This window comes from Lagopus leucura, unplaced genomic scaffold, assembly GCF_019238085.1.
Source record: "Lagopus leucura isolate 7727_CA_CO unplaced genomic scaffold, USGS_WTPT01 Super-Scaffold_100043, whole genome shotgun sequence".
Classification (NCBI taxonomy): Eukaryota; Metazoa; Chordata; class Aves; order Galliformes; family Phasianidae; genus Lagopus; species Lagopus leucura.
Window position 1 is genome coordinate 3,982,581 of NW_024962290.1, and position 16,681 is coordinate 3,999,261.

The 16,681-nt window shown below is 61.9% G+C and overlaps 2 protein-coding genes across 3 annotated transcripts; one reads left to right on the forward strand and one right to left on the reverse strand.

Annotated features, from left to right (window-relative positions):
- The first annotated feature begins 3,350 nt into the window (after nt 1-3,350).
- ALX3 (ALX homeobox 3) lies at nt 3,351-7,013 on the forward strand. The gene is made up of 4 exons (XM_042884049.1): nt 3,351-3,455; nt 5,395-5,676; nt 6,154-6,276; nt 6,696-7,013. The coding sequence occupies exons 1-4, from the start codon at nt 3,351-3,353 to the stop codon at nt 7,011-7,013; spliced, it is 828 nt and encodes a 275-aa protein (XP_042739983.1).
- A 752-nt stretch (nt 7,014-7,765) lies between these two features.
- On the reverse strand, nt 7,766-16,082 carry STRIP1 (striatin interacting protein 1). Of its 2 annotated transcripts, none has more exons than XM_042884247.1 (21): nt 16,017-16,082; nt 15,308-15,377; nt 14,959-15,033; nt 14,328-14,462; nt 13,921-14,041; nt 13,488-13,556; nt 13,165-13,271; nt 12,773-12,900; nt 12,189-12,371; nt 11,852-12,069; nt 11,394-11,459; nt 11,146-11,209; nt 10,922-10,993; nt 10,607-10,681; nt 10,291-10,388; nt 9,886-10,012; nt 9,692-9,792; nt 9,473-9,539; nt 9,092-9,196; nt 8,689-8,893; nt 7,766-8,417 (listed from the first exon to the last, which is right to left on the reverse strand). In XM_042884247.1, exons 1-21 carry the CDS (start codon nt 16,065-16,067, stop codon nt 8,170-8,172), a joined length of 2,385 nt encoding a protein of 794 aa, XP_042740181.1. In that variant the 5' UTR covers nt 16,068-16,082; the 3' UTR covers nt 7,766-8,169. The 2 variants fall into 2 exon arrangements, with proteins under 2 accessions (XP_042740181.1, XP_042740180.1); XM_042884246.1 differs by lacking the exon at nt 16,017-16,082 and adding an exon at nt 15,859-15,978.
- Between the last annotated feature and the right edge of the window lie 599 nt (nt 16,083-16,681).

Genomic DNA, 16,681 nt, shown 5'->3' on the forward strand with positions numbered 1-16,681 from the left:
TCCATCCATCCATCCATCCATCCACCCCACAGCACACCCTACAGCAGTAACACCGTACAGCGGTGCCCCCGGGGACGGCTGCCTCCTCCCCCCCACCCACCACCAAACCCCGATTGCTTTCAGGTGTCGGCCACTTCACAGCATCCATCTTCCCCCCGAGGAAGGAGGAGGTTTGAGGGGGGGGGGAACCATTTCCAAGGGCTAAACACAAACCAGAAGGCAGCGCTGAGATTTCTCCATCCTTTCGGGACGCAGCTGCTGATTTTTCCCTCTCCTTTCTCCCCACAAAGTTTCTCCCCCCGTTCCTATGGAGCTGCCCATCAGCCCGGGGGACTCCTTGCATTTGCTGCAGACTTCTCCTTGCCCAGCAATGAATACTCAGCTTACATTTTAAGGGAAGAAAAAGCTTTCTGATGCTTTTCTGGCTTTCCATCGCGAACCGTGGCTCCCAGGTTCATTGGGATCAGGGATCTGCAGAGCAGCTCTCGCTGGGACTGCGCTGTGGGGAGCGCTGCTGGGCTGATTTACGGCACAGGGCTTCGTCCGTCCGTCCGTCCGTCCCGGTGCGTATCACTTTGCGCATCCTGGAAGCGCTCTGTGAGGGGATGGGAAGCGTCCGTCTGTCCGTCCCATGGGGCTGGGAAGGGCTGTGGTTGGGGTTTGGGGTTTTCCTTGGGGTGGAGGGGGGCTGCAGCCCGGTCAGTGGCTCCGTGTGACAGTGGTGCATTGGGAGCAGCGCCCCGAGGGCATTTGCACGCACACAGCTCCCATAGGGAGCCCTTTTCCAACCTTCCTTTGGTTTGGTTTTTTATTTTCATTATTATTATCATTATTTCGTAATTATTTGTACTGTTTTGCTCTCTATCGTTATTCATTTTAATTCTTTCCTTCTTGTTACCTCGTCCGAACAGCTCCGTTCAACCCTCCCCCCCCCCCCCCCCCCCCCCCGACCTCGGGCAGCACAACGGATCTCTGCTTCTTTGCATCACAAAACTCTGCCGGGATGGGGGAGGGAGACCCGGGGGGGGGGCTGAAATGGAGCTCACAGCGACCCCATCGCCGAGCAAAAGGAGGAGGTGAGGAGCCCCACTGTGACCCCCCCACAGCCTGCTTGCAAAACAGGGGCTGGATGCTGCATGCAGAGCTCAGCGCTCCGACAAGGACGGATCTGATCCCCCCCCCCCCCAAAAAAAAGGGGGCTCGGCCAACGGAAGTGGGGGCCAAAATTCAAGAAAAAATAAACAGTTTGTGCATTTGTGCAACAGAGCCCAAGGCGCTGCTGGGTTTTGTGTCCCTGTTGGGTTTTGTGTCCCTGTCGGGTTTTCTGTCCCTGTTGGGTTTTGCCTTGGACTCACTGGCACCACAGCAATGCCAAAGAAACCCCCAAACCTCGATGCCACGCAACCCCCAAGCCGTGCCCGGCCCCGATCCCTGTGTGTCCGTCTGTCCGTCTGTCCTTCTGCAGCCCCAATGCTCCCATCCGTGTGTCGGCGAGCTGCTCCGTCCCTGTGCGCAGCCACAACGCGGCCCCGTGCAGCTGTGTGCCATGGGGTTGGACTCAGGGGATTTCAGCACAGCGTTCAACGGGCAGAGGAAGGCGGAGGGGCTCCTCGGTGTTACGTGAGGGCTGTGAGGAGGGCTGAGCTCGGAAAGAAAGGAGTGGGATCCCACTGCTGCTCAGCGCTGCATTGCTGGGCTGCAGAGACCCCAAATACAGCAGACTGGGGGGGGGGGGGAACCCGTTGCCATGCGGTGGGGATTGCTGAGCTTGGTGGCACTGCGCAGTGTTTGAGCTGGGAGACAACATGGGGAACCAATGGGACACGGGCAGGGACATCCGCCCCCCCCCTCCCTGCCAGTGAGACTGAAACCGAAACCAGAACGTGGTGGCACAGCGAGCATCCCACATCCCAGCAGCAAAACCGGGAGGGGGGCACTGGAACCAATCCCCCTTCACAGCATTCAGTGACACGGCATGCATAGGGGACAGCAGCGGGGCTCACAGCCCCTGCTCTGCAATAACTCACAGTGCACAGTGAGAAAGGACAGCCGGATGGGAGAGCCCAGCAGAAGAGGGAAAGTGTGGGGCAGCTGAGGGGGGAGAACGGGGGGTGGGTGCAGCAAAATGAGCTGCAGCCAAAGCACAGCCCTGCAGCCCCACTGCCCTGCTGTGCTCCCCATCCTTTCCAGCTGAGTGCTTTCACCAGGAGCTGCTGTTGATCTCAGGCAGCAAAGCACACCCCAACTGCCCCGACCCTTCCAGTGAAGGCACCAGCATGCTGCAACGCTGCTGTTCTGCTGCTTACCATCCCCCAGGTCCTTCTGCACACGCTTTGCTGCTTTGATGCAGCTCGCCCCCCACCCTTCAGCCCCGTCCCACGGCGCAGAGCAGTGCCCCAAATCCACCGAAAGCTCTGTGCCGCCCAGATGGGAGAGCAGCAAATCGTGGCACAGAGCGTGGCTGCAGTGTGGGGACCCCCGGCCGTCTCTCTTTGGCTCTGATCAGCCCCACTGTGACTCTCAGCCTTCAAATCACCAAATCTGACCCCCATCCCAGCCACGATCCCCATCAAAGCTGTGCCCCTTCAGACCCAAACAGCCCGAGAGGCTCTGAAGCACCGAGGGCAGAGGGGTGAGAAGGGAGAGATGGACTCCGACGAGCTCTGGTTGCAGCAGGGATAGAGGAGCTCTGCCAGGCATGGAGATGCGAGTCTGGCAGCGCCGCATCATGGCATCAGCACCAAACTGATGCACCCAGACCTCAGCCCCAGTGCTGGGGAAGGAAAGGCCTCAAACAGCAGCCTGGGGAGAGGAAGGGACACGGGAAGACGCGGGGAACAGGGAACGTTCCTCCCATCTCCGGGATGTGGAGGGCCTGGGGTCGAAGCTCTGCATCGAGGAAGGGCCCTGGGCGTTTCCTGCTGCACAGGGACTGCAGAGGGGAGGCCCAGAGCCCACAGCCCCTGTCCTGGCAGGGATGGATTTCTGCTCCTGGCCGACCCCACTCACCAGGGGGGCACTGAGGGCTGTGGTGGGAATGGGGGGCAGCGGAACAGAGGGTTAACGCTGCGGGTGGAAGGACGCACGTGACCGAGGCGGTGGAAGTGGGTTGGGGTGGGAGTGGGTGTGAGTGTGCGGGGGTGCTGGGCGAGCCCTCCCTTCCAACCCCATATTTCCCCCCCCACCTCCCCCCCCCTCCTCCCCGGCCCCACACAAAATCCCGCTCCCCGCCGTCCCTCCGCTCCCTCCAACCTGCAGCATGGAGGCACGGGGCTGCTCTCCTTTCCCCCCGACCCGCCGGGCCCCACCAGGACCTCTGCACACCTCCGGCCCCTTCGCAGCCGGCACACATGGGGACCCTCCCCGCCGACCTCCGGACAGGGCAGAGCCCCGCTGCCTGGGGGCCGCCGGCCCGGGCCCCCTCCTCCACGGGAGACCCTTCTACGGGGCTGCAGGTACCGGGGGAGCATTGGGGTGGCGGGGGGAGCCGAGGTCGCAACCAAAGGCTTTGCTTTCCCGATCCGCTCCTGCCCCTCGCCGCCCCGCTCTCCCTCCGCTCTGCGCTCCCTATCACCGACGCGGTCCCGCTGTCGCGACACGGAGATCGACCCGATGGGCTCCCGGCGATGCGAGAGGAGCGCAAAACGCGGCCGCGGGTGGGAGCGGGGAGCCCGGTGCCCGGATCCGCCCCAGCGGGACTCTCCCCATCGTTTCTCGATCTCCCCGAGCGCTCCACGCTCCTTCCATCCCCGATAACACCGTCGGAGGCCCCGAGGGCTCAGCTTCGCCCCGGCCCCGTCCGACCGCTAATAGACCGAACAGCGAGGCCGAGCGCGACGGGAACCCAACGGCACCGGGGGAGGGGGGGAGCGCCGCTTACCGCTGCCTGCATCCTCCGTCCGGCCTCGGGAGCCCCGCAGCCCCGGCCCTCCGCTCCCGGTCCCCGCGGGCGCTGCTCTCCTCCCGGTGATGCTGCAGCTGTTCCGCAGCTGGGGGCAGAGCCGTCCGGGGCGGTGGGTTTGGGGTGTCCACGTTGTTCCTTTCTCTCCCCTCATCCCTTTCTCTGAACCGTTCACATTCCGCTGCACCCCGCTGTCCCGTTCCCTTCCTGCTCCTTTTAGGGCCCTTTATTTATCAGTTTCCACTGCAGCCCATTCAGAAAAGGGCAAAACCCCCCAGAAAGGCCCAAAGCCGCCGCTCAGAGCTCATCGCTTTGTGCAGCCCACGGTTCTCCTTCATCCCCCTTTTCCCTCTTTCCCATGGCGCTGCGTTCGGGTTTTTGCCTTCACCCCTCTCCACGTCCCCTCATCGCCAACAGCAGCGGCACAGCGCGGCCCTGCAATTGCTCAGCCCTCCAGGAGCACAAAGCTGGGGATCCCGCAGCCCTTGGTTGTTTTTTGGGGGTACAGAGACCACTCGGAACCGAGGATAGGGGAGCAGCTCCCCCCCTCCCCACCCCAGATGAGATTGGGCCGTTAATTCGAAGCAGCTGCCCCGCAGCTCGCGGCTGTGCACCGTGACCCCCAAATTGCCTCAATTAGGACAAAATAATAATAATAATAGCCATCATCATCATCATCCAAAGGGAAGGTCTGGAAAATGCCACCTTGGAGGTGGGGTCGGGGGCTCAGAACCTCGTGGGGGTGTGCAGGGATGGGACACGGGGATGGAACACCAGGATGGCCCCCTCAGTGGCCCTGAGGGTTGGGCTGTGCCCCACACAGGGGCTGAGACCCCCAGGGATTCCTAATCTCCACCTGCTGCCAGCCCAGGCTGTTGGGCTTGGTTCTACTGGGGAGGGGGAGACACAAAGGAATGCAGCTGGGGGGGCTCCTCCATAGGCAGCAGAGCCCCCAGGTGCGCACAGCAGGGCTCCCCACACTGTCCCCCCCCTTCTCCCCCAGGTTCCCTCTGTGAGTTCTGCCCCTCGGGGTGAGCCACAGCACTCGGCCCCATCCTTATCTGCCCTCCCCTCCGTGGGACGAGCGCCTTTCAGTGGGGCTGGGATGGCAGTACTTGAGAACAGCAGGAGGGACTTGACCCCCAGAGCACAGCCTAGGGGGGGGGGCACAGCAGTGGGGAGGGGGGGGATCCCCCATGTTCAGAGCTGTGGCTCCATCCTCAGGGCTGCATGGGGAGAAAGGGATTGCACTGGAAGCAACGTGGACAAGATTCGGGTTTGCAAATGGATTCCTGAGAGTCAGGGCTGCAGAGAGATGCCATGGCAGCCTCCGAGATGCGCACCAAGCGGGGGTCCTGCAGCGCTCCCCTCCCGTGCCCGGCCCCCCCCTACCCCAACCCATCCCACGGGGCGATGAGGAACCCCAGCCTTCATCCCCCCACTGCAAGACTGGCGGCTCCGTGCTCCCCTAACCCCCCACCTCTCCCCTCCAGGCATCGAGAAAGGCTGCAAGGCCGAGTGCCACGCAATGCCCGCTGCCTGCCGCCCCTCGGCCAAAGCCCCACTGCTGGCATCCCCCCCCCCTGGGCAGCCCCCTGCTGCCAGAGCCCCCTCCTCTGGCTAGGAGCAAGAGCAAGAAGCGGAGGAACAGGACGACCTTCAGCACCTTTCAGCTGGAGGAGCTGGAAAAGGTCTTCCAGAAGACTCATTACCCCGACGTGTTTGCCCGCGAGCAGCTGGCGCTGCGCACAGAGCTGACCGAGGCCAGGGTGCAGGTATGGGGCTGGGGGACCCGGGGGGAGGGATGCCTTCCTCTGCCTGAAGAGGGGGATGCTGAGATCGGAAAGGCGAACCCACCCCATTGCCAGGGGGTGTTCCATGGCCTGGCCTCAGTTTTTCCTTTGTGCCATCCGAAGGGCAGCAAGAGAGACAAGATGTGGGGCAAGAGCCCAGCTCGGGGCATGGGAAAGCAGAGGGGCACACGATGGGGAGGGCAGGAAAAGGGGGGAAGGGTTCATTCACCCCCATACCATGTCCTCCTTACTGGGGGAGGACCTGTCATGGTCCCAAGGCACAGAGGGGACGGGCAGGAGGGTGATCCCAACCCCGAGAGCCTCACCCTACACCAAAACCAAGTACAAGAGGAAGGGAACACGGGCCTGGCACCAACCCTGCATGGGCTCTTCCTGCTGGGACGGGCGGGGGGGGGGGGGGGGGGTTCCCCAATCCTCAGCCCCCACCTCTGCCCCCAGGTCTGGTTCCAGAACCGAAGGGCCAAGTGGAGGAAACGGGAGCGCTATGGGAAAATCCAGGGGGTGAGAACCCCCCCCCCCCCGTTGCACCCCCCATCACCGCGCTCCACCCCACGCCCTGCAGTCACAGCGCCCCCCAGCAAGGCAGTAGAGCACTTCACCTCCTCGCCTTGCTGCAAAACTGCCTTTCTTTCTTTTCCACCAAACACTAAAATGCATACAAAGAACCTCAAACCAACCAGCTCTGTGCCCCCCCCCCTCCCCTCCCCTGCTGCTCTCTGACTGCCGTGTGGCACAGAAGCAGCAGCAGCAGCACCAGAACACGAGGCTGGGGGCTGCCATGAGGGCCCCCGCACCACAAACCTCCCAGATCAGTGCTGCCAGGAAGGAGATCCCCATCAGGATCTGCTCCCCTACCCAACTGAAGGAAAGCAAAGACAGCCCTTGGTTGCACCCCGTGGGCTGGGGGGGAGGCGATTCAGGATGCGGGGTGTGGATGATGATGCAGCGCCCACTCTGGGGTCTTGGCTCCTTTCTTCCAGCTGCAGAACAACCTGTGGCCGAGCTCTGGCAGCCCTGCAGGGCCCTGCCTCATGCCCCCCGACAGCGTGCCATCGCCGTGCGTGTCTCCGTATCCCCACACTCACAGCAACATCACCAGCTTCGTGGGCATCCCTGCTTCTCCCGGCCACCCCCCCGGCATCAACAGCCTCTACTCCCTGCACGGCCTCACCCCCCCGAGCCTCAGTGCCCCCCAGTTTGAGTCGCAACCATCAGAGAATGACTACAAACCTCCCACCCTGGTGACGCTGCGGATGAAAGCCAAGGAGCCGGGCAGCCTGCTGGGCTGGGCCACGTAACCCCTGCATGGGACACAGCCCCCAAGGCAGCGTGGTGCATCCCTCCTGCATCCCAATATTGCTGCAGCCCGGCCCTCTGCATCAGGAAGGAGGAGGGGGTGAGGGGAGCAGAGAGCAGCGCAGAGCAGCTGGGATCTGATGGAGGGCGCCGTTGGCTTTGCCCAGCATCTGCACCACGGAGGCGTGGGGAAATCGCCCCCAAATCACACCTGTGGAGCACACAGCATCCCAGCACCCATCCTGAGCCCACGTCCTGGGGCAGGGCGGCTGCGTGGGGTGGGGGGAATGAGTGCTGGGAGAGGGGGATCGCCGGGGAGAGAGGAAAGGCTGGGGGCAGAGCCAGCCCACCTTGTCACAACGCCCACCCCAGGCTGAAGGAGCCCTCAGAGCTTCCCTGCACCCCACAGCAAAACATCAACCCCACTCTGCTGCATCCCGATGGCAGGCAGGGAAAGCGGGGAGCCCTGAGGGAGGGGCCCAGCCCTCACCACCAGCCCCATTTGGGTCAAAATAACACCCCAAACCCAACAGTTTCCGTGCAAAAGCCCCAGAAACCTCTCAGCAGCCTGAGGAAACCATGGGCACAGCAGGGAATGCAGCCCCATGGGGAGACCCACGCTGCTCCACAGCCCCCTCCCACCCACAGAGATTTTGCTCCCTTACAAACAATAAAAGCACACTTTTAGGAACCTGGTTTCTCCCCCCGTGCTGCTGCCATGAGGCTGGAGGGACGCAGACAGAGGCGGGCCGCGCTCAGTTCAGGGCTATCATGAATATATATATGTATATATATTATATATGTACAGCTCATCCACCCCACCCAGCGGGGTGAGGGAACACTGCAGCCTCCAGCCCCACCACCACTGCACTCCCAGCCCCCCCTCCATTGCCCGGGGGGGGCACACAGCCTTCGTGTTCCTATCACAGCACCCAGCGACCCACAGCGGCACCAAAGGCCCCTTCATTGCCCCACCGGCTTCTGTATGGGGTGAAGCACGGCACAGCCTGGAAGGAGGCAGAGGGGCTGGATGGAGTCTCAGATCCCAGCTGCACGAGGCCAGGCACCCACAGCCCCCCCCAGCACCCGAGGCTTTGCCCCCCATAACCTCGAACCTCTCCCCAAACAACCCCCAGCCGCATTCCCACGACGCCATCATCACTGCAGCAGCTCCTCCCAGGAGATGGGCCTGGAGAAGACCTCCCGCTCCAGCCACAGGTCGTAGTTGACCTGGAAATCCTCGGGCAGCTCCACTCGCTGGCCCAGCACGCTCTGCAGGCAGTTGTCCACAGGCAGAAAGTCGGGGTTGCTGTGAGCCCGGTCGTAGCGGCGCGAGTTGAAGCGCTCGATGCTGGCACGCAGGGCGCATTCCTCTGCCTGGAAGTCCCACGGTCGGGCATCCAGGTCTGCGAGGAGAGAAGAGGGCATCAGAGGACAGCTGGGGCTCTTTGGGCCATCAAATCCCCCACGGTGAGACCTGGCAAGCCCCCACGAAGCAGCACGAGGAGGCGCAGGGCCAGCAGTCACCATCAGCTCCAACGCCAGCAGCGCCAGCACCACACATCTCCCCCCAGCAGCCCAGATCTGGGGCTGCACCGGCCCTGAGCAGCAGCAGCGCAGCTCTGGCATGAGGACAGCAGGTGACAGGGCACTCTGTGGTGGCTGCAGAGCACGTACCGTTGCCATAAGCCCAGTCGTCATTCAGGCGGTGCCGCACTTTCTGGTAGATGGCAGACATGGTTTTCATGTTGCTCTTCCTCCACTGCCGACCCAGGTATTTGGTCTGCACTTTGAGCAGCTTCAGCACGTAGAGCTGCATCATGGCCTGCTTCACCTTCAGTGCCCGCTTCAGGATGGGGGCTGACTTGAACACCACCAGCATCTGTGGGGACAGCCGGGGGTGGGGGGTGACACGGCCGAGATGGATGCAGGGCACCCTGCTGCACAGTGCCAGCCCCCTCCAGCACACAGACCTTGCTGTGCAGCATGCACACTCCTCCTTCCTTCCCCCCAGTGCTCTCCCACCCCACAGTGAGGCCTGGGTGCAGTGCAAAGCCCCAGCCCGGCCCCCAGCCCTCACCATAGTGCGGGAGTGCTTCCACTTGGTCAGCTTGTTGAGGATGCGCAGCAGGTTGATGCAGGAGAACAGATTCCTCCAGCAGAACTGGTTGTTGTCTCCTGCCTCCTGCAGGAAAGGAGAGGCAGAAGCAAGTCGTGAGAGTGGGGGCGCTGAGATGAAAAGCTGTGCTGCTCCAAAAACCCCCACCTCCCAAAGCAGCACCGCACAGCACGCAGCCAGGAGACACCCCAAAACCCAAGGGCACCCACAGAACACCCAGCGACACCGGGGACCGAGCAGCGCTGAGGCTGCCAGGAAGGCTGCTGGAGCCCTGCTGCCTCCCCATGCCTCTCAGAAAGCACTGCAGGGTGCTGGGAGCCTGCAGAGAAGGGAGCAGCATACCAGGCTCTCTGCTGTCAGCTCCGGCAGCTCGTGCACCACACAGTACGGGTAATCCAGGACGGAAATGCTGGAGAGAGGAGAGGGGTGTCACGCTGCTCCCACAGAGCCCAGCGCAGTCCCACGCCTGGGTCTGCCTGCAGCCGAGTCACAGCTGGGGCTGGGGGGATTGTAGAGGGAGAAAAGCAAGCAGGAAGCCTCTCCCCACATCCCCTCCCCAACCTGTTCTTGGCAGTGATGTAGGACATGATGTTCTGGTTGAAGAACTTCAGGATGAGCGGGATGCAGTTGGCGAAGACCAGATGCTGGGCCATGTACTCAAACTGGGGGGAAAAGCCACGTGGCTGGGTGAATGCGGACCCATCTCCTGGGTGCTGCCCACCCCCAAAGCTTGGCCAGAGCCTGGCCCAGCTCACCTGGTAGATGTGATTCAGTTTGAAGTGCTTGAGCAGGAGGAGCAAAACGGCAGAGATGGCTTTGACGATGATCTCCTTGTGCCGATTGACATCCACCCCCAGCTTCATGCTCTGCAGCACCGTGGTCCTGGGGCACACAGAGAGATGCTTGGCCTGGGGCAGTGCCTGTACCCTTCCAGCCTCACCCTGGAAGCATCTGCAGGCTTTCTGCTGTTCCCTGGGCTACCAGCAGGCACCTGCAGTCAGTTCCTGCAGCAGTGCACACTTCCCAGCACACCACCAAGCTGAAGATGGCCACACCACCCAAGAAACCTTAGCACAGAGCCAGCCTACATCAGCCAGCCCGGCTCCATCCAGCTTCCCCTTCCATTCCTATTAGCACCAACAGCCCCTTCAGTCACTCACGGCATCTCCTCCGGCAAGACGTCTGCCAGGATGTTGATGGAGTCCGTTTTGGCTTTGGAAGTGGGGGCTGCAGCAAGGAGGATCTTCAGCAGAGCAATCTGGAGGAAAGGGAGAGATGGAAAATTGGACAGGGGAAACCAGCCACAGGCCGTTCTCCCCAGCAAAGGATGGTGGCAGTGATGCATTTGTTGGGAGGGAAGAAAATCTGCGAGCGTGGCTGAAAAGGGGCAGAGCAGCAAGGGGAGACCTCAGGGTGAGGCACCCCCAGATCAGCTTCAGGAGGATGGAGCAGAGCCCAGGGGACCGCAGTGCTCACCATGTACTGCGGGAGGCTCGGCAGGAGGCCCTGGTACAGGATCTCAGCGGGGACTTGCTCCACTTCTTCTTCCCCCTGGTGGCAGAAGAGAGCAGCGAACCTCATCCCGAGAGCAAACAGCAGCTGGTTCAGCCCCAGGCACTGTGAGGATACCTCCGGCCCTGGCCAAATCCCCCTCTCACACCCAGCCCTCTCTTCCTGAGGAACCCATTCCCCCTTCCCCAGTGAGCAGCAGAGCAAGCCCAGGTCTCCCAGCAGCCAAAGCATCCCCAGCTCCGCGTGGGAGCTCCATCCTGTCCCCATCTGCACACTCACCCCAGAGAGTGGGGAGCGCAGGTACTCGTCCTCCATGTGCACCTGCACCTCTGCGATCGATGTGTACTTGTGCTGCACACAGGGAGAAGGGGGGATTCACACCACGGGCCCCCACTAAGGCCACACAGCACAGCTTGGGGCCGCCTCCGTTATTCCTGCTGCGGTGGTGACCCAGCACTGACAGACAGGGAGGGACAGGAGGAGGAACTCAGCAGCAGACTCACCTGCTTCAGGGTTCGGATGCTCTCGTGGATGGGCCTGGGCAACCCCACCACGGTGTTGGTGTCACTGGAGAGAAGGGAAAAAGTTGGGCTGTGTGCAGACAGCAGCAAACCTGAGTGCTCCCAAGGGCAGGTCAGAGACCAGCGCTCAGAGGAGAAGCGTGACAGCCCCCAAAGCAGCAGCTTCTGCTGCAGCCCCCTCCCCAACTGCCCCAAAACGAGCTGCCCAGCCTGGCTTTGCAGGAGCCCACCTGCCCAGAGTGTAACCAATGAACTTGCTGCGACTGGACTCCAGGAACATCTCAATGTCCTTCTCTCTGCAGCAAAAAGACAAGAGGAAAAACAACATCTTCCCATCAGCCTTGCCCAGAGAAGCTGTGAAGACTCCTTTCTCCTTCCAAAGCCACCTGGACGTGGTCCTGGGCTCTGTGTCCCTGCCTTGAGCAGGGGTTGGGCCACTGAACTCCAGAGGCCCCTTCCAACATCAACCATTCTGTGATACAGCCCAACCCCCAGGCAGGGGGCACAAGGATAACCCTGCAGCCAGGCAGAGAGATGGCGTTGAGCCCACCTTGACAACAGAACAGCCACCAAAGCCACCAGCAGACCAACCCCCCACCTCCACCACCTTCCCAACACCTCAGCTTCAGCACAGTACGCTCTTAAAGACTCTGCTTTTCTCTCCTTGCAGCTGAGCCTCTGGACTCACCGGACTTTGGGCGCCCAGGGCAGCCCCTTGGGGCAGGTGATGCGGTCGCTGGGGGGATGCTGGGTGGGTGGAGGCATCACCTCATCACGTTCAAGGGGGAAGGTCTCTCCCTCCAAGCTGTTGTCGTCATCATTTTCCTCCTCTTCCTCACGGGAGTCGTCAGCTTTGTACGGGTCCCTCTCGTTGAAGGCATCCAGGTTATCCTGCTTAATCAGGGCCTGGAGAGAGCAGGGCAGGAAGGTGGGTTCTGTTTCATGCAGATGAATACCCCAGGTACAGGCTGCTCCAAGATGACATCCTGAGCCCGTCTGGGCCCTGTCCCCAGCTCTGCCCTCACCTTGTGCTCCCGCCGGCCTCGCTTCTGCTGCTGCTCAATCAGGTCAGAAGCTGACGCTGGTGGGGACGCAGCTCTCATGTTGCGGATGACTTTAATGCTGTCCTCTGGGAGTGGTGGGAGGCCCAGGACCTCCCTCTTCTCTGCCTTCATGCTCTGGAGCTCCTCAAAGCCCCCCAGGGTGCACTGCAAGGGACACAAGGGCACCGTGAAGGTGGGAATCCTCCACTACGGGACTCTGCCCCCAGTCCTCTCTCTGTGAGTCCCAAATGCTTTCCCATGGTGTGAAACAAGATCTGTCCGTCCCCATGTCCCTGTCAGGCATCTGCCAATGAGGCGTCTGGATCTTCTCCTTTGGACCCCAACTGGGGAATTTACTTTGGTCCACCCTTGGAAAGCCAGTTCCAGAGACCAATACATCATGCTCTGCTACAGGGTGAAATCTGGGAAGTTTCTGTTCACACACAGATAGACGCCATGAATTCGAGAGCAGAGCAATGACAGGCAGCTGTGAGTGGGCAGGATTTCCTCTGCTAAAGGTAGAACTGCAAGACACGCACCGGCCCAGCCCACGTCCTCTCCCTTACCAGCACAGTCTTCCAGAGCAAAAGCAGCACCTTCTTCATGGGGAAGTGTGGAGCGTGGCCGCTGCAGAATTTGGTCACCATCCCAAAGAGCATGACAGAAAAGGGCTCGTTGTTGTACAGAGGGGCTCCTGGAACCAAACAGCAGGGACAGCCAGTCCTCACCCCACTGCACATCAGACAGTGCCTCCCACAGCCCCAGCAGGCCTTCACCCCCACCTCTGAGGTCCTTGTCTCACCCCAGGCAGCTCCCTGCTCCCTGCCCTCACCCGCTCCAATGTTCAGCACTAGCAGAAACCAACCCTGAGCTGCCACCCCTGCTACCCGAGGCCCAGAGCCAAAACCCACCTCCCCCACTTCCTCTTCGGCCCTGGGAACCTCCATCCCACCCTCACCCAGCTCTGCTCGGAAGGTCTGGCGCATGCTCTTCCACTCAGCCTTGTCGCCCTCGGCCTCCTGCCGGACCGTCTCCACGATCAGATACATGATGTTCAGCAGCACCCTGCCCACAAAAGAAGATTGGGCTGAAAACCAGAGCTCTGGGATGAGCTACAGTGCAATGCTCTGGGGGAAGGTTTGGTCTGCCTCAACCACAGCCCGCCTCCTTCACAGAGGGGAACTGGGCCTTGTGCACAGGGGGAAAAAGCGAGCCGACAAACTCGTCTCCCCTCTCCTCAATCCCTCATAGCATCTCCTCCTGCAGAGCCCTGCTCCATACCTCAGGTCCGTGCTGTCAGCCAGGGAGATTGCAGGCTTCCTCACTGCACTGCTACAAGCCGCGCTGTTACTGCCGAGAGAAAACAGCTTCACTGGAGCTCCTGAGGCATTTTAACTCTGCCACGAGCAATGCACGTGTCAGAATCAAAGCCTGGAGTAAACAGCACTGCAACAAGTCCCCCGTCAACCAGAGGGGGAACGCAGCTGTTTCATTTGCTGCCAGGCAGCACAGCTCTTGAAGAGCTGCTGCATGGATCTTGCGTGCCATCCGTATCCACCCACAGCAATGCAAGACACTCAAGTGGCTGCTGGAATCAGAACGGGAACAGAGCAGAAACGAGGCAGGGGACAACACAGCTGCCACCAACTGGAAGGATCTTTGCCCAGAGCAGAGCTTCAGAGCAGCTCCTGAAGCAGCTGCCCCCACCACTCACTCAATCTCCATGTTCAGCAGCTCCACCAGCGCGTTGAACGTCCCCACTTCCAGCAGCAGGAAGATGTTGTACCTCATCCAGGCCTGCACTTCAGCCTCGGAGCCACACTCCCCAAACGTGCCTGCAACGACACCCTGAGTGGATCCCAAAGCCCTCCTGAGCGGCCAGCACGCTTTGCAGAGGGACAGAAAATGACAACTTGGATGCTAAGGCAGGAGGGCAGATGCAAAGGACAGAACTGCCCTCGTGCAGGCAGCGAAGCCCCAGTCTGTCCATTGCAGACTGCTGAGTTCTGAACAAACTGCCCGGTTCCTCTGACAACTAGTTTAGCTACAAGGTGAAACGCAAGATTCGTCACCCATGTTTAGCAGCAAGGCAAAGGCCTCCAGCCCAACATCACAACGTACCTTGGGCAACATAGAGGATTGCTCGGGCAACCCTCAGCCTCTTCTCTCGTGCTGTGACCTCCAGCCCGTCCAGCAGCCGCATGGCGTGGGTGCGGTGCTGCTTCTTGTCCAGCTCTGTCCACTTCTTGTCCCGCACTGCAAAGCCAAAGCAGCGGGGCTGAAGGCATGCAGCACCTCTGCCCGTGTTCTGGGTACAAACATCGCGTGAAAAGCTCAGAAGGATTTGGTATGATGGAACACAGGGCTGCTCCAGCAAGAAAGGACATCCCGGGAACAGCAGGTAGGCATGTGGGATGGGGGCAGAAGGGCTGCATGCTGCCTCTCATCACACAACCAGACAAATCCCAGCTAGCCAGACCGGTGCTGGCAGCTGATGGGAAATGAGTTGGATGCTCTTGCTGCTGCCAGCGCGTTCCAGCACAGCCATGGAAGCTCTCAGTCACTAACACAGCAAACGCTGAGCACTCTGGACGCAGCAAACTGCACTCCAGGACCAGCCCACGTACAATAAGGAGACCTCCAACACAAACCACACCAACACCACCGCTGCCTTCACAATCTGACGCAGCGTCAGCACATCCAGCCCTGTGGGTGCCCCAGGAGACCCCCAGCTCCAAGGGAAGGGTCTCACCGTGGATCCTGAAGTCCTCCTCAAAGCACTTGCGGTTGAGCAGGAACTCCGGGCCCTCCGTGTAGCTGTACAGCTCTGCCAAAAGAACGCAGAGGAGAATCACCACACTGCCAGATAACGCTGCGACCCGCAGAGCTTAACTGCTGCTCAACGCCAGACGAGGGGAATGCAAAAAGTACGGCCAGCACACGGCAAAGAAACGCTCGCTATACAGCGCTGCACCTCTTCTAACACGAACGAGGCATTTAAAGACAACACAGCGACACGGGAGGCAACAGAACTCCTTTAGTCGTCACCAGGGAAAAGGAATCACGGCTGATGAATTGATCCGTGAGGAGCGGCCTCTTACCAGACAGCTCTGCTGCCCACTTGTCGGTGTCTGCATACTCAAACTCCAGGTCTGGGGACTCCGAGAAGCCCTGAGAGCAGAAAATTCAGCTCAATTACAGCTCGTTTCCCAAGGAAACCCCGACTCTCGGCCGTCCGCCCGCTCCTCCCTTTAGGAATCCAAACATTCACCCGCAGCACCGCCGGCGTTACCAAGGCAACCGCCGGAGCCGCATTGGGCTGCAGGCACCGCCCCCGGGAGCCCCGGAACGGCGCAAGGGGGGATGGAGGGCGGGAGCCGCGGGGAGCGGGGCGCTGCGGGCCGGACGGGGGCACAGCGCGGCCCGGCCAACCCCGACCGCGGCTCCCCAGGACAGAACGGAACGGATCGCTACGGAACCGGGCCAGGCGTGGCGCGGCTCAGCGCGGGGTGCACCGGACCGAGCGGAACCGGAACCGGAACCGACCCGCGCGGGCCCGGAACCGGTCCGGCTTACGCTCCGCCCCTCCCGGGAAGGCCTCTGCCCGCCCCCCCGCGGAGCCGGGCCCGGCTTTGGCGTTGGCGGCGCTGACCTCGGAGTCTTTCCGCGGAGGACGGCCCAAATCGCGGCCCTTCCCGGGAGGCGCCGCCCCGCCTCGGGCCTTGTTGTTGGCCGGGAGCGGCCCCGCGCCGCCGCCGCCGCCCGGCTCCATGTCTCCGCCGCGCACGCCGAGCTCTCGCGAGGACTCACCCCTCCTTCTCGCGGGAGCGGCAGGGAGAGCCGGGGCAGCGCCGCCGCCATGTTGGGAGTGGCGCCGAGCTCCGGCCGCTCTCCTGCCTGCGCCATGGCTCCTCCCGCCGGACCCACCGTTCCGCCGCGGCGGCCGCGTCACCGCCCAGCGCCGCCCGCCCCCGGCGGCCACGTCCGGCGCGGCGCCCGACCGGTGGTTAAGCTCCGCCCTCCCCCGCCGCCATGATAGGTGTGGCGCGGCGCTGAGCCATGCTGAGAGAGGCACTTCCGGCCTCGAGCGCCGCGGCTGCTGGGGGCCGCCATGGTGGGAGTGGCAGGAAGGAGGTGAGAGGTGGGAGCAAAGCTCCAAAGAAAGGGGCTCGGAGCCCAAAACGAGGGGCTGGAGTGACATGACGTGGCCCTGGAACACGTGAGCCCTCAAACCAAGGGGCTGGGAGGAGCTCAGACCCCAAGTAGGGGGAGCTGGGAGGGAGCAGATCCCAACAGAGGGGCCCAGCGGAGCACATAAGCCAGACCCAGAGGGGAACAAACCCCAAATCTGAGTGCACGAGGATCCAACCCCAACTGCAGGGCTTGGAGGAGCTGGGGGAGGGGGGGCTGGCAGGGCCCAAACAGCCCCCCAAGGTGCCCCAAACCCCCCAAAGGTTGCAAGCACTCACCCATGG